At 32.7% G+C, this 15,880-nt stretch overlaps 4 protein-coding genes across 5 annotated transcripts in view; 1 reads left to right on the top strand and 3 right to left on the bottom strand.

Annotated features, from left to right (window-relative positions):
* LOC101492097 (DEAD-box ATP-dependent RNA helicase 50) overlaps positions 1 to 665 on the bottom strand; it is a 3,802-nt gene extending 3,137 nt beyond the window's left edge. The window contains exons 1-2 of the mRNA XM_004500660.4: positions 127 to 665; positions 4 to 58 (exon numbers count right to left, since the gene is read on the bottom strand). Of these exons, the coding sequence (XP_004500717.1) occupies positions 4 to 58; positions 127 to 573 (502 nt within the window). The 5' untranslated portion in view covers positions 574 to 665. The remainder of the gene's footprint in view (positions 1 to 3; positions 59 to 126) is intronic.
* Positions 666 to 2,164: 1,499 nt separating this feature from the next.
* On the bottom strand, positions 2,165 to 6,707 carry LOC101492656 (uncharacterized). Its single transcript, XM_004500662.4, has 6 exons — positions 6,536 to 6,707; positions 6,432 to 6,463; positions 4,104 to 4,292; positions 3,329 to 3,376; positions 2,577 to 2,638; positions 2,165 to 2,496 (listed from the first exon to the last, which is right to left on the bottom strand). The coding sequence occupies exons 1-6, from the start codon at positions 6,601 to 6,603 to the stop codon at positions 2,392 to 2,394; spliced, it is 504 nt and encodes a 167-aa protein (XP_004500719.1). The 5' UTR covers positions 6,604 to 6,707; the 3' UTR covers positions 2,165 to 2,391.
* Positions 6,708 to 10,106: 3,399 nt separating this feature from the next.
* Positions 10,107 to 13,276, top strand: LOC101492991 (uncharacterized). Of its 2 annotated transcripts, XM_027334463.2 has the most exons (6): positions 10,107 to 10,320; positions 10,392 to 10,677; positions 10,745 to 10,830; positions 10,964 to 11,074; positions 11,623 to 11,780; positions 13,091 to 13,276. In XM_027334463.2, exons 1-6 carry the CDS (start codon positions 10,183 to 10,185, stop codon positions 13,134 to 13,136), a joined length of 825 nt encoding a protein of 274 aa, XP_027190264.1. In that variant the 5' UTR covers positions 10,107 to 10,182; the 3' UTR covers positions 13,137 to 13,276. The 2 variants fall into 2 exon arrangements, with proteins under 2 accessions (XP_027190264.1, XP_004500720.1); XM_004500663.4 differs by lacking the exon at positions 11,623 to 11,780 and having other exon boundaries at positions 10,110 to 10,320.
* Positions 13,277 to 13,771: 495 nt separating this feature from the next.
* On the bottom strand, positions 13,772 to 15,873 carry LOC101493324 (glutamate-1-semialdehyde 2,1-aminomutase, chloroplastic). The gene is made up of 3 exons (XM_004500664.4): positions 15,617 to 15,873; positions 15,363 to 15,536; positions 13,772 to 15,169 (listed from the first exon to the last, which is right to left on the bottom strand). Exons 1-3 carry the CDS (start codon positions 15,794 to 15,796, stop codon positions 14,102 to 14,104), a joined length of 1,422 nt encoding a protein of 473 aa, XP_004500721.1. The 5' UTR covers positions 15,797 to 15,873; the 3' UTR covers positions 13,772 to 14,101.
* Between the last annotated feature and the right edge of the window lie 7 nt (positions 15,874 to 15,880).

Below are 15,880 nucleotides of genomic sequence, written 5' to 3'. Positions count from 1 at the left end.
CGCTCTGATCAGCTATGATACAAGAATTTCCCCCAATAACAGGACCAAATGCCATAGCCTACATCAATGATAATACTAATAAATTCAAATTAAGGAATAAATAAAATGAGAATGAAATTTGAGTACCTGTATATGGGAAGGGCGCGTTAAAGAGAGGTTATGGAGAGATTGGATGATATAGTCAGTGCATCCTATCTCTTTGAATGATTTCAGACTGAAAAAGTTCGTGTCCGCCAATGGCAGTGAAGATGATTGACTGCTAACTCTATCTCCCCATCCTTTCGAATTAGAAGAAGAAGCACGTCGAGGAGTCTTTTCTTCTTCTTCTTCTTCTTTGCGTCTTGTGTTGTTCTTTGTTCTGTGGATCAGAGCCTTCACTTGCTGGGCTTTTAGTCTTCCAAAACTCGATGATGATGCTTTCTTCCGATAATTAGTGGTTGTCGATGTGTTTTCGTCACTATCACTGGAACATGAAACAAAAAACACAGAGTGTGTGGCTTTGGCTTTGGGTCTCACTCCGACTCCCACTCCAACTCCCACTCCGAATAGCACCGCTTTTCCACAAACTACCATTGCTTCTTCTTTCTCTTACAATTGCTGCTTCATAAAATATCAATTCATAACCAAGATAAGGTCTAAGGATGTACTATCTTTTTTCTCTTTCATTTTTAACCCATTTCTTAAAATATATTTATACTAAAAGTTTAAAGTAAATACAAATGAATAAATTTATAAAAGATTGCATAATAATTTACTCTAAACAATTAAAAGACACAATTTACACTAAATAATTAATTTTAAATAAATATATAATAAATTATTACATTAGCAGATATATTTTTCTCTTCAAAGAAAATGTAGATGTTTTAGGATTACGAATCTCTCCACTCAACAAAATGACAAATTTACACAAATAAATTAAATTCAATTGTTAGATTTAATTAATAATTTAAATTTAATATTGAGTTTAGAGTATAAAATTTTGGAAAATTAGATTTGGATCGTTAATTAAATTTAACGGTTGAATTTAATTTGACTGATCCTTACTTAACCAAAGAATTAGAATCCACCGAGGAGGAAAATCGTTTAAGCAAGCAAAACTTAACTCAACTTAACTCAACTTATACTATGAAGTTAGGGTGACATTAACATTTATCAATGAGGTGATCATATGATTCCTCAACTTCAACGATTTGATTTCTCATGAGTGAAACAAGTAACATTACCAGAGTTTTCATATACCTCTAATGTGTTTGAGGATGGCTGGTTATGATATTGATGCAGACTGATCCTAAATTTGTAAGTAAACATGTGTTAAGACTTTATAATGAAACTTCCTTCATTGAGGATAGAAAACGCCACTTCATGGACTTGTTCAAATGACAAAGTAATCTCTATGAAATATGCATGCTTGATTTTACATTAACTTCATCAATTTGAGCAGGCTATATCCTTCCTATTCTAAATGATGTGAAAATGGAAAAGGCCCCCATAGTTTCAATTATTTATGTGGTGCATTTGTCATGGAATTTTGCTTACTTATGTTGACTGTGCCGCTTGTGGTGTGGTTGTGGAAGATTGTTGACCTACGGACAACTTGTTGAGCCTAAGACACTCATGCAGGTCTTGTGGGATGAAAAAGGTGCCTGAGAGCTTTGGTTGTGTTGAATTAAAGCAGAGAATTGGAGAAAAATCTTTAGCTTTGGACTTCACCTATGATGACAACAAAATCCATCTTTGAATATGGGACCCTCGGAGATATAAGTCTCTAACTTCCGATCAGAGATACTCAGTCATGTAACAGCGAGAAACAAGGCGGCCTTAATTAGACTAATATATGGGTATCCTTGAGATATAAGGCGGCCTACAATATAAAGGCCATACAACAGCGAGAAACAAAAGCAACATAACGGATTTTGCTATGGTTCTTCAAAATAATTATTTACTATTTTTAAAAACTATCAAATAAAGGAAATTAATTATCTAAATATTAAAAAGAAACCAAACTGAGAATAAGCATAAAATAGTTCGTTCATGTGGGTTATATCATTATATTTTAGTTTCTTCACTTTTTACAACAAAATAAAAGTCACACCATGCCACTAAATTCTGAAAACTAGTACTACTAGCTTAACAAGCATACAGAGTAGTAAATCCTTAAATATGAATCCTGAACGAAAGACATTGCAATAAGTTTACACCTACACAGGCGCCGCACATTCTGATTCTTTGTTGCATATATACCACACAGCGAGTTTGACATACCAACGTTACAAAATAAAAAACAGGTAGTCGAGCATCAAAGTGTTCATAAAGCATTCAGATGTGACAAGAACTTGATTATAAAATCACAAACAGACAAGAACATGATTATAAAATCCATGTCATACATCATGTGCTGAAACTAGGATTGGCAATATGCATTTGGCGACTAAGTTCTCCCAGGAAATCCAGCTGTGACACAGAAGAGGTAGCACCTGCAGCTGGTGACATAATCTGAGGGAAAATATATATTAGAACATCACATTAGATTTAGAAGGCAAGAGGGAGGGGAAGGAGATTTATTTAAAGGGTACCTGATGAGGGAGTCTGAACTGTGTCCAAACTGATGTCCCACCCGAATACATAACTGGTTTTTCTGAAATGTGAAAGTGGTGAGGAAGGAAAACTAATAATAAGCATAATTAAGAATGTAACTGACAGATCATATGCAGCACATAATCAACTTTCACTGCATTTATGAAGGCCATTCATGATATCAATGCTCCGCATAATTTATGATCACAAATGTGTAAAATGGTTAATCAAGACATCCCAGCAGCAATACAGAAACTATGAGTGTCAACACCACAAAGCTGATTAAAGAATGATGCTTTAGTTAAAAGAAATGATGATAAGCCCTCTCAGCTTGAACTAATCCAAACACTTGGACTAAATGTATTATAAATTGCGATTAATTGGTTAAATTACTGATTTTGCATGTGGTTAAGATGAGTCCTCAAACACTAAAGAAGTGTATGACAATTGAGGAACAACATATTTTAGTTAGAGTTACCAAACTCTCGTTAGTGTTGCAACTGTGTAATCACAATTGCATAATATATCACTTTTGAACATATCTACTTACTAAGTTTATAGCAATTAGTCAATTATTGCAACAGTAGTCAGTTTGAATCATTTCATAGTTTTACTGGTGATCTCAACTCAATTCACCCGAAACTTTTGAGACATGCAAAACAAGTTGAAATTCCATCAACACTAAATATTAGATACAGTCACAGATATCATAAAATGGAAAAGCTAGTCATTTTAATGAATGCCCACTAACCAGATGAATCTTTGGGATTATTGTAGGACTGTATTGCAGCTGTCCAACCTGGAAACAGAAATTCACAGCCAACAGAGATAACAGGTAATGTTAACCAAGGATATTGACATAATAAACCGATAACAGTAAATGAACAACTCCTGCCCTACCTACCCACCCCTCCCTCCATCCCTCTCTCTATTATCTGTAATTAAATAAATTCTTGTGTGTGGAGTGCAAACTAGTTGAAATACGAAAGACAACAGAACATTTAATGAAACAAAACGTATGCAACCATAAAAAAGTATAAAAGCAAAGCAAGTCCTAATAATTTTAATTTTTTTTTATGGACTTGAGAGTTGGCAAATATCTATCAAAGAAACTAACTCAACACAACACAGACTAGTACTTCGGGAATTCATAGAGAATGCAGGAGCACAAATCATGTTAAATAAAATTAAAAGTAGGCCTTAGGCATCCCGTTTCCACAGACAAGCTCAAACAAACCATCACAATCAATATATTCCCATGCTTGGACTTATGGTATCAAATAGAATGAAGTAAAATGGAATAGGCTAGTTGTTGTGATTGAATCAATATGTCAATATATTCCCATGCTTGGACTTATGGTATCAAATAGAATGAAGTAAAATGAATCAATATATTCCCATGCTTGTTATAGTATGTTCTAATGTGAAAACCTAAAGAAATAAAAAAATCCTCAGTGAAAAATAGCATTTAATTTAATAACCAAACATATACAAGTGCTCTCAAACAAAAGTCGGGGTACACTCACGATCATTAAGAAGCTGGGAAGCTGCACTGCCACTACAGCCTTCTAAAGCTATGAGTCGTGAATAATGATTCTCATTAAGAATATTACTGCTGCTAGCATCTCCATGATCTGGAACTTGTATGTTTCTTGAAGAGAAAACTTGGTTCTTTTCTAAATCATTGCCAACACTGTTTGTTCGATCAAGCCGATCTACAAAATTTGATAGAAACCAACCAACATGTACAAATTAGAAACAAACAAAATAGAGCAGGAAGGAAGTAGCAGCAAATGAGCCAAAAGCTTTGCCACTGCTCACTGTCAATTATGTAAATGGGAAATAAAACATACATTAAAAAAAAAAGGAAGGCGTTCACTTGCACCAAGAGCATAAAGACTTATTCCCAACTTCAACCACTAATTTTACACAGATCTGATACTAACAGTAATGGACAGTTCTCCTCATATGAAATTTCCTTAAATTTCTCTCCCGTAAGACAGTGCTTGATGGCTGAAGCCAACACTGTTATCATGAGTCAAAAGGTGCCAGGGACCCCCACCGATTCAATGTTTTAGCTAGGATAATAGCTCTTTTATTTATTAATGTTTATCGTTTCCAAATTTTACATTTGACCCCAACATTTTTCGTGTAAACAAAAATTTGGTGTTACTTTGGTTGACGTAGAAGAAAATAATATAACTTTAAAATTAGGATATATATGAAGTTACAAAGTTTTAGATTGAGGGAAGGGAAAAAATAAAAACTTTGAATTATCAATATGGTTGAGGATTATGATATGATGATTATGTTTTTATACAACACGAGAATAAAAACTTTAAATTAGCAATGATGGGAATGTTGGGCAAGATGCGCAGAAAAACTAGAGCACTAGACAAGATAGAATTACGAACAATAACATCAGAGAGGGTTGAGGTAACACTTAGTATTGAAAAGATAATTGAATCTCGACTTAGGTGGTTTGGGTATGTGTGGGAGGTAGCCCAATGCCTCAATAGAGTAGATTAGATGGAGGGTAGGTCAACCACACGAGAAAGAGAAAGACAAAAAACTATAGGAGAGACTATTAGAAGAATACTTAAAGGTCAATGATTTGGATAGAGATATGATGTATGTAGAACATTATGGTGTAGTTTGATCAATGTAGCCGACCCACCAAGTGATATGATACTTGGTTGTTGTTGTCATTGATAATGATTTGATAGAAAGAGCCTGAAGAGAACCCTTATTTATAGTAATACAAGATTCCAAATCCTAATTAAATAGGGAAACAATGTCCAAAAAAAATTAAACAGGGAAACAAATCATCATAACAAAGAAATATAGAAACTAAATCTATAAAATCAAAATATTATAAGATACTTTTATATCTTCTAACAATATATAAATTAATAGTTCAATAATACCATTTCTTCATGTTATATAAACCCATAGAACTCCATGCATATGTAAGGTGTGTAAATGTAGCACAATTATGTTCATATAAAAGAACATTGTTTCGCACAACTTCTCAACGTTTATGATGAAAATTCAGGACATTCACCTATAATTTCTAGGGCGCTCCTAATATGTTCACTTTTAAAGTGGTCCAAACATGAGCAAGTCACTCTCTTTTCAAAAAAATAAAATTAATCTTTTCAAATGGGGTGCTTCAATTCAAAAGTGTGGTCATGAGAGGAGGATAGGAATGACATCCAAACTTATGATACAGCTCGTGTAGGACTTTTCCATCATTGCTGGAAGGGATTAAGGAAACCATGTGAATAAATACCTAGCATTCACAACCTGAATAAATACCAACTTCTCCGTGAAAAACTTCCTCTTTAGAAAACATCCATGCTATGGGCCTAATTTTTTATGAACATTCTATACCTAAAATATTCACCTACAGAGAAATCTTCCAATGAAATATACATTCAACTAACAAAAGTAAAATTAAAAGTTGATCTAATTAAAAAATATAGAGTTTCAGATATGGAATTTCATTTGTTATCGTTATGTTCAGCAGTTACCTCAGAAAATGAGGTCAAAGAGAAAGAAAATAAGAGTTTTTACCTAAATGATATGAACTCCAAAATCCAAAATGAACATTAATTAAAATATTGGTGAGATTATGAAGTTGACATTGAAACATTATTCTTGTTTGTGTTGCATAGCAGACCATAGTTGAAGAAAAGGCGGCAAAGGGATCATAAAAAGAGTTAAATAAAAAAAATAAAGAAAACAAGCACGGCACAAGGAATATTATATGTTTGACGTTGCTAAGTGAAAAATAAGGGAAATGAAAATATGAAATTAGGCAGTGGCGTAATAAGTATGAGAAGAGAACTAACCAGATGATTTGCGCCTGTTGGTAGAACGGTTCCTGCAGCAAAATAAATTAGAAAATAGAAAAAAAGAAAAGAAAAATGAAAAAGTGAATAGAATATTAGAATACCTCTGATTGGGTGGAGCATAGCGCTTCACCGCAGTTGCAGATTCGGGTGTGTGAAGATTATCTAGCATCCCTCTCACTCTCTCTTGTCTTCTTTGTTAGAGAGAGACAGAGAGAAGAGTCACGAGAACAAAGGAAGAAACTCAGGGAAAAACTAAGAGAACGCATCGCCCTTCACTTTGACCATAAATAAATACATTAAATTAATAGTTAATAGCTGGGTCGGGTCACTCCTGCTTAACGCATCTCGTCATCTAATTCCAACTTCTCTCTTTCAATTAAATTCAATTTTTAAATCGCATTATATTTTTCGAATTAAAGTGTTTTGATACTTTTATTCTTAAAATAAATAAATAAATTAACCACTATTTTTATGAAATAAACAGTTATTTATCTATTTTTAATTTTGTGAAATATTGTTATATAAAAAAAATCATAAAAATGATATTTTTTATATTTTATTGTAAAAATTATTTCATATTTATTATTATAAGTAATAAAAATTCAGAAAAAATGAAATTTATTTTGTTAATAATTTTTATAGTTAGTTTATTTTTAAAAAGAATTAATTTTACTATTAATTTAAAAATTAAATACATCTATAAATATTGAATAGATATACATGAAGTAGAAATGTCAATCACAAAAAAAGATAGTCTGAATTGTGATTTCACATTTTCAAAATTTTCTGTTAAAACTTAAAGAATTTAACTCAAGATTAATTTTTGTTATAAAAATAGAAAACTGATAACGTTTTTTGTTAATGAAAAACACACAATTTAATTTATCTATTTAATTTGGTAATCAAAATATTATAAATAAATAGAGATAAGAGAAGAGATATCACACAAAGATATATCTTGGTTCACCCAACCTATATTATGTATAGTCCTCACAACCATTAGATTTTTCACTAAGGGTTCAAAACGGAACGCTCTTGGTTTTTACACCATCAGTCCATATCGATCTTGATATGTTACAATCTTCATCTTTCAACTTATAAAGGATTTTAACAATCACCTTTCAGCCTTGAAATGATTTTTACAAACATATTCAATCTAACATAAAAAGATAGACTTGAGTTACAAATGATGTGTATGCTAAAAGTTTTTGGGATCTTTAAACTTCTCAACACTTGTTTGAGATAAATGAAAGACAATCTCAGTAAATAATGATCCAAATATATAGTGAAGAGAGCTAAAGTTTGCTTGAATTTTTTTTATTTGTTACTTGAACAAGTCTCAGTAGATTTGTAAATTGAACTATTTTCTTCATCTTTCAATTGATCTTCAATTTATAGATGTTAAAATATTTTAAATATTCACTTTAAAATGAATATAGACGTTGGACACACTTCTCAACTGTTAGATATATTTTAAAGCAAATAAGCATGTGTTTATTTGTTGTCTAGAACGTTCTTGACAATCAGAGAACGTTCTTGTTTTTTGGTCTTGATGGGAAACATGAGTGAGTGAATGAGTGAACTGTCAAATGCCAGTTTTGATATTGTTTTCATGTTAGAATTATGCAAAGCTTTTATGCAGAATATTGTAAGTATAATGTACTTGTGTCTTTGTCACAACTCATCAATTTAGAGATCAATCTTAATGTTGTTTTCCTCATTTGGGCATTTAGCTCGAGTTATGGGTTTAACATTGATTTGAGCAGTCTCAATACTCTTTAATATATGGTTTAGACTGTGGAAAATCATTTGTTTTAATTTTTCATTTTAAAGGAGAATAACTATAATGTTCTTTTGTAAAATAAGAATATAATTTGTTTTCTGTTTTGTATGAGTGTTGAATTTTGACAGTTGTTGTGTGTCGGTCCTTTATCTTAGAAATACGATGTGCTTTATGCATAAAGGTGCAGCAACAATGTCTTTGTTGTCATGGTTGTCCTTGCTTATAACTCATCAATTTGGAGATTGATCTTGATGTTTTGTTTTGTCTTTGTTGATCCTCTTTGATCGAATCTATCTAAAATAATATTGTGTAGATTATTAAATTTCTCTACAATGAATATTGATGATTTATAGTGTAGATATATGTACTTTCATAGTCCAAATCGATCTTAAATTACATCAGATTTTGTTATTTGTAAAATAGAACATTATTGAATTAAAGATGTGAAAAACATATAACGTTATTCGTTTATGTTTTGAATGATTGCTTGATTTTGACAATTGTGACGACTGTTGCATGCCAAGCTTTTATGTTTTGTACATGTGTCAGTTATGCAATGACTTTATCATTTTTGTCCACTTTGTATTTGCTTACTTTAGCAATTAACTTTGGGGATTAGTCTTATTTTTTATTTTTGATGCGTTGTTTTTCTTTTTGTTGATCTTATGGAAATAATTTGTCAAGAAGGATCTTTTAGTATATAATTATGTTCCTTTGTAATTAATATTGGTGATTTGTGATGTAGATTGATGTATTTTCATAGCCAAAATCAATCTTGAATGAAATAAAACTTTATTTTTTGTAAATCATAATTTTCTTTGATTAATGTTGTCTAAACTATAACATTCTTCGTTTTTTAGACGGCTGTCAATAATGTTATTCGTTTTTATGTTTAATGACCAAAATATTACCCGTTTTTCTATTTTCTCAAATTTGATCTTGCTTCTTTCAAATGATATTGCTTATTTGATTATGCAATTCATATTCATTAAGTAAAATTAAAGTGCAGTCATTGGTATATCACCATTCATAAAACTTAATCATTTATTCTATAAAATTTGTTGTAATTATAAGATACATAAGAAATGGTTTTGTCTCAACAATACTATCTTATATTTTCTCTTAAAAATTTTAAAACATAAAAAAATTGAGGACTCTTGACGTAAAAATAATTTCCCATACTATATTCGTAAAATATGATTATACATTGACATTTAAATTAATTTTACATTATAAATAGATAAAAATAATTAGTTTTTCATTTACACAATATAATAATAATTTTTATCAATTAATAGCTATACAATTGATAATTTACATTCATTGTTAACGTAAAATTATTATACTAACAATATATATATATATATATATATATATATATTTATAAAAAAATATATATTTATATAAAGAAAATGCATTAGTTTGATGCATTATTTTTATTCAATTTTACTTTTTTATTTTATTTTTAATTTTACCCTTTTAAATTTAATATTATAACTACTTTTTTTCTAAATATTGATGCATATGCATAAAAAAGATACCAGTTTTTTGTATAATAAAATTTCTTATACTTCATTTAAATTATTTTATTAACAAATTTATCATTTCTCACTAATTAACTAACTAAATTTTTTAATTTTTGCCAAGAAAAGTGAATAGAGAAACACACTTAATACATGAAATAATTTCTAAAAATATATAATGAATTTTTTAATAAATGTATAATTTGGATTAGAATTCATCCCTCTTTCATTTATAAATTAATATTTTCAAAAGGTATACAAAAGGTTATGACCTGCAATAATAATGTGAGTTGAAAAAATAAAATTATAGTTGTATAAAAATAAATAAAAGGCATATATTTATTTTAGTGGAATACATATAATTTTAGCTACTACTAGATTGAAAACAAAAAATAAGCCGTTTCTGATATAATTGGGGTAGATGAATGAATAAGAAAGTGAGATGGAGGAAGGCACATCATCGTCGTCGTCGTCACGTGTGAAAGAGACTGAGATTGAGAAGGAGAAGAATCATACGCATACGCGCCCTTCTTTGAAATCCGATAATCGATTCAACAATTACCAATTCTGGAAAGAAAATGTATGATTAGTTAGTTATTAGGGATTCATTGATTGATGCATGCATAATTTGATTGCTGTTTTTGGTTGCAGTTGAGGGATAATTGCTTCAAAAGGGTCCGACAGGACAGAACCCGCTTGCTCTGGAAATTTAGGCTATCCTCTCCATCACTCAACCATCATCAGGATCTGTTGGATACTGCATTCCGGGATATTGTATCCGATGAATTCCACAAAATAATCAAAAATGATGATGACGATCTTTTATGGGATGATCAAGTTCCTCACACCACATACCAGGGTGATTGCCAAGAGATACTGCTTGAAATGCAAAGGATCTTTTACGAAGACCTCAAATTCCAACCACCGATACAACAAGGTAAATTCATTTTACTGCTGTGCTGTCTTAGTCTTATCAACATTTTCTTATCTCCCTGTTGCTTTAGAAAGTGCTATTGATACTTGGGAAGATGAGGTCGACGACTACTTGGCCCGTGCAGTTTATGACCATATGCATCTAAATGCAGATAAGGTATGTTGCTAAATAATCTCTCTTTTTTTTTTTATTATTATTATTATTATTACCCTCTTTGTACCATTCTCAAGTAACCTTTCATTATTTGAATATAGTCACACTCTGATTTGATCCTGGAAATTGTTAATAGACATGCACAGAACAGATCTGGTGTCCTCTTTGTAAGCAAGGAGAGCTTAAAGAACATCACAATCTCATATACTGTACTCACTGTAAACTTCAACTAACCAAAGCCAACGAGGTACTTATTTTTTCTCCCTTTCTCATTACTCTTGATTTATAGTCACTATGAACAGTAAAAAGATGGTTTCTTTATTTAACTTTGAGCTTGTATAAACATCATAGGGCTTTGAGGCTATAAATTTGAGTAGCATATCTCTATATTAGTAGTTCAGTACACTGTTAAGGAGTCTATGGGTTTATTTTAGCCTTATAGATCTCTACTTGTTCTGTATTTTTTACTGTTAGACTAAAATAAACATTATGCTTCGGGATCTAACTTCTATATAGAAAAAAATTGTCCCGCATAGATAAAGGATTGGCCACTTTTTTATCAGAAAGAACTTACCTACATATTTTCGTGTGTTGCTCAAGTGTTTAATATCTTCTCAATTTTTCAGAAAACCTACACATTTTCTTAAACTGTATAGAGTAACTTTTATGCAAAAAGTGTGAGTTCCTTGTTTACAAAGTAGAGTTTTTGCTCTTCATAGAAAATAAATATAGTCAATATATTCTCTAAATAGGCCATAGATTTTTAACCAAAAGAACATGCCTTCTCACCAACAGGCACCAGCACGGGGAATCCTACTGGACTATCTTAGTCTAGCTTATGGGATGAAGATTGCCAAGTCTTATAATGACTACTTCAGTCATATCACTAGTCAATGCGGGCTCCCATTACCCCCCTTTACACTAAGGACTGGATATTTGGAGCATGGAAAAATGTGGGTAGCTCAATAGCAAAGATTGCAACACACATAAGACTAGATATTTGGAGTGTGGACAAATGTGGGGTGCTTAATTACTTATCTAGGATAGAATTTGATACTATTTTAAGTGATAAGTAAATATAGCATAGTGGAATTTGATCTAATCGCTAATGTTCTACGATATACTATTTAGTGCAAAAGCACTATAACATAGCGGAATTTGAACAAACCACTATTTTATGCCATTTGTGATTGACAACACTAGAGGAAACATGAGCCTGTGTGTGTCAATTTTACATTGGAGAATACTATAGTGTCACAATTACAGAGATTTATATAGTCAATCAATCCAAAGACCTCTCAATAACTTGGTGAAGACATTTGCTACTTGGTCATTTTAAGTTACAAAGTTCGTTGTAATGTCTCAGTGAGATTTTCTCCATAATGAAATAACAGTCTATCTTTGTGTCTGATCCTCGTGGAATATTGAATTTGAGACAATATGCTAGATAACCTGATTATCACAAATGAGTATCCTCTGAAACATCCCCAAACCTCAGTTCTTTAGCCCATTGGTCGACCCAGATAAGTTTGGAAGTGGATGAAGCAACCATTCTTTAATCTGCTTGTGCAATTGGCTAGTCATAACATTATGTTTTTTTACTCTTCCAAGAAATTAAATTATCACCAACAAAGACACATCCAGAAGTGGATCTCCTAATTTTTGGGGAGTCTAAATTATAACATCCCAATGTCCTTTATTGGGACTGGGAGAGTTAAGAAACTGAATTACTACACTAACTGCAAAAAAAATATCCAGACGAGTTACGGTGAGACAATTTAGTATTCCAACTACTCTCCTTTAACTTTGTAGGTTATAAGAGGCTCCCCCGACTTAGAAGGAATATGGTATTGGGATCTATATAGGAGTGTACCAACCCTGTTCCTTTGAGAAAAATCACAATGCCATTATCTTAAAATTTAAGTTAGTCCCAAGTCCTAACTAATCCCCAAACCTTAGCTCAACTCAGTGGTGAAGACTGCCGTAGCCTTGTAAAGGCTATTTTGACCATATCATTCGTCGATGTGGAATCTCAATAATGATAATGATGTTCCCTCTGATAGGTCATTGGGTGATTTGATGTTGATTGTTCTGTACTCATGGATATGTTTTATTTTATATTTGACAAGAATCTTTTAGTCATTGTAGTAACTTCAACCTTTATATAATTCTTACAAATTTAAATAACAACATGCCAATTATATGCATTACTGTTGCTTGTACCATTTTTTTAACTTCTTGTCTTGTTCTTCTGAGATTTCAGCTTACTTTGGACTTTTTGCGAGACCGGCTGGCCGAAGTCCATATAGAGCATCTTGACAGAGGCTGCAGGTTGAAACCCAGATTTTGTATGAAGACAAAATTTAATTTAACTGCATTGTACATTACGTGTGAAGGTTGTGATACATTTGAGGTTGTGATTTAACACTTTTGTTAGTGTTTTCCCTTTCTTCGTTGTTGTCCTTCTTAATTTTTTTCGGTTACTAATATACATTGGAAAGGGAAAGGTGGTTGGAGAAAATATATGGTGAAAGTGTGAAACTGTAACCCTAGAATACTGAAAGGGCAATGTGTCGCTTCACACTTAAGAAGAAAAAAAAGCAAAACAACTCACCATGTCTAAAATCAAATACATTTTCCCTATGATAAGAAGGCCATATTATTATTCTATCTATATATATTTTTATAACAAGAAGGCCATATTATTATTCTATCTATATATATTTTTATAACAAGAAGGCCTTCACACTAGTTGGCCTTTCTGAAGAGTATTTGAAATAGTATATACAAGCTAAGTATAATTGACACTGCCATCTGGTTTAAAAGAAACAAACAAATTTCCTTAAAACTTACAAGAGAGTGTAGACTGCGAGACTAAAAATTAGTCCCCTATACGAATTGCGGACACGGGGAGGGAAAAAGAGAATGCTGGATTAAATGCACATTAATACAAAATACACTTCTGAGTTCATTTTATTAAATATAGATGGATGTCTTCCCACAAATAATGTGGAAATAAAATACATTAGTGTAGCTAAAAGATAACACAAAGACACAAGAACTATTATAAGTCAAACAACAGACTCAAATGCTTACATTCCAAATTTAAGAGACTTACATCGCAGCTTAAAACACTACACCGAATTAGATACAAGAAGCAAAAATGATACAGGTTATAATGAAAACTTCCATAATAGTACACAGTAATGATCTTAATTTAACCTACAAAACTATAAAATTGATGTTTCAAAAACTCAAGAAGCAATACAACAATTCAGATCTCTCTGAAGACCTTCTCAGCAGCAGCTATCGTCTTTTTGATGTCGTCGGAAGTATGTGCCAAGCTGGTGAACCCAGCCTCAAACTGTGAAGGTGCCAAATAGACACCTTCTGCTAACATACCCCAAAAGAACCTAGCAAACTTGGCAGTGTCACTCTTTTTAGCATCTGTAAAATTGTAGACAGGTCCTTCTGTGAAGAAAAACCCAAACATCCCATTTATATGTCCACCACATATTGCATGCCCTGCTCTCTTACCAGCTTCAACAATGCCCTGAACAAGCTCACCTGTAATCTTGTCCAAGTATTCGTAAGTTCCTGGCTCCTTAATACGCTTCAGAGTCTCTATGCCTGCAGTCATGGCCAAAGGGTTACCACTCAATGTCCCTGCCTGGTACATAGGTCCAGCCGGAGCCACCGTCTCCATAATATCCCTCCTCCCTCCATATGCACCTACTGGCAATCCCCCTCCAATAATCTTCCCCAAAGTTGTTATATCAGGAGTTACTCCAAAATATTCTTGAGCACCTCCGTATGACAATCGAAATCCAGTCATAACTTCATCAAACACAAGAAGGGCATTGTTCTCCTTAGTGATTTTTCGCAAGGAACTGAGAAAATCAGGTTTAGGAGTAATGAAACCAGAATTTCCAACAACAGCTTCGAGGAAAACTACGGCAATCTCTCCTTTATTGGCCTCAAAGAGCTCCTCAACAGCAGAGAAGTCATTGAAAGGGGCCGTTAGGGTTTCAAAAGTGGCAGCTTTAGGAACACCAGGGGAATCAGGAAGTCCTAAGGTTGCAACTCCACTGCCAGCCTTAACAAGAAAAGGATCAGCGTGGCCATGATAACAACCCTCAAACTTGATGATCTTCTCTTTGCCAGTATAAGCTCGCGCCAGACGGAGTGCACCCATGCATGCTTCTGTGCCTGAATTTACAAATCTCACCATTTCAATGCTGGGAACAGCAGAAATAACCATCTCTGCTAGAGTGTTTTCCAAAAGACAAGGTGCACCAAAGCTGGTGCCTTTCTTCATTGTTTCAGCCAGAGCCGCAAGCACCTGCAATTGAAATTGAAAAATAAAATATAAGTAAAAGTTTGAAGGAAAATTAAACAGCAATGTATCAAAGTAAAGTAACAGAAAAAATCCACAAATTTAGGGTTAGCAAAAACATAATGTTGGTTAATTGGAATTAAAAAAGTAGAGAAATTTGCTAAACCTAAGAAGAGAGAAGCATGGAAAAAAGAGAGACCTTGTCATCAGCATGGCCAATGATAGCAGGACCCCAAGAACCAACGTAGTCAATGTATTGATTGCCATCAATATCCCACATCCGAGAACCTTTAACGGAATCAATGATAATGGGTTGTCCACCAACTGATTTGAACGCACGAACTGGAGAGTTAACACCTCCGGGCATCAATTCCTAACAAATCATTTACATTACATTGTATGTTCAAAATCAATAATGCAAAAAAAAAAAAGGGAGAAAGAAAAGTTAAGAACCTTGGCAGCGGCGAAAGCTTCTTCGGACTTGCGAAGAATGAGTTTGTCGGTTTGTGGTTTCTGGTCGGTGGAAACGGCCATTGTTCGAGAACGAAAACGAGTACGAGTACGACATCTGGTTGTTGAAGTAGAAAAGCAATTGAGGGTGAGTCCTGCTCCTGCGATGCCCGAAGCGGCCATTTCTCTTCTTTCAGATGATAAGATAGATTTCTCAAACGTCAAATGTCAAAACTCAAAAAACCCCCTTCTTCCATGTATATATAT

This window comes from Cicer arietinum, chromosome 5 (assembly GCF_000331145.2).
Source record: "Cicer arietinum cultivar CDC Frontier isolate Library 1 chromosome 5, Cicar.CDCFrontier_v2.0, whole genome shotgun sequence".
Lineage (NCBI taxonomy): Eukaryota > Viridiplantae > Streptophyta > Magnoliopsida > Fabales > Fabaceae > Cicer > Cicer arietinum.
Note: the sequence above shows the minus strand (reverse complement) of the source record. Positions and strands in the feature narration are given on the sequence as shown.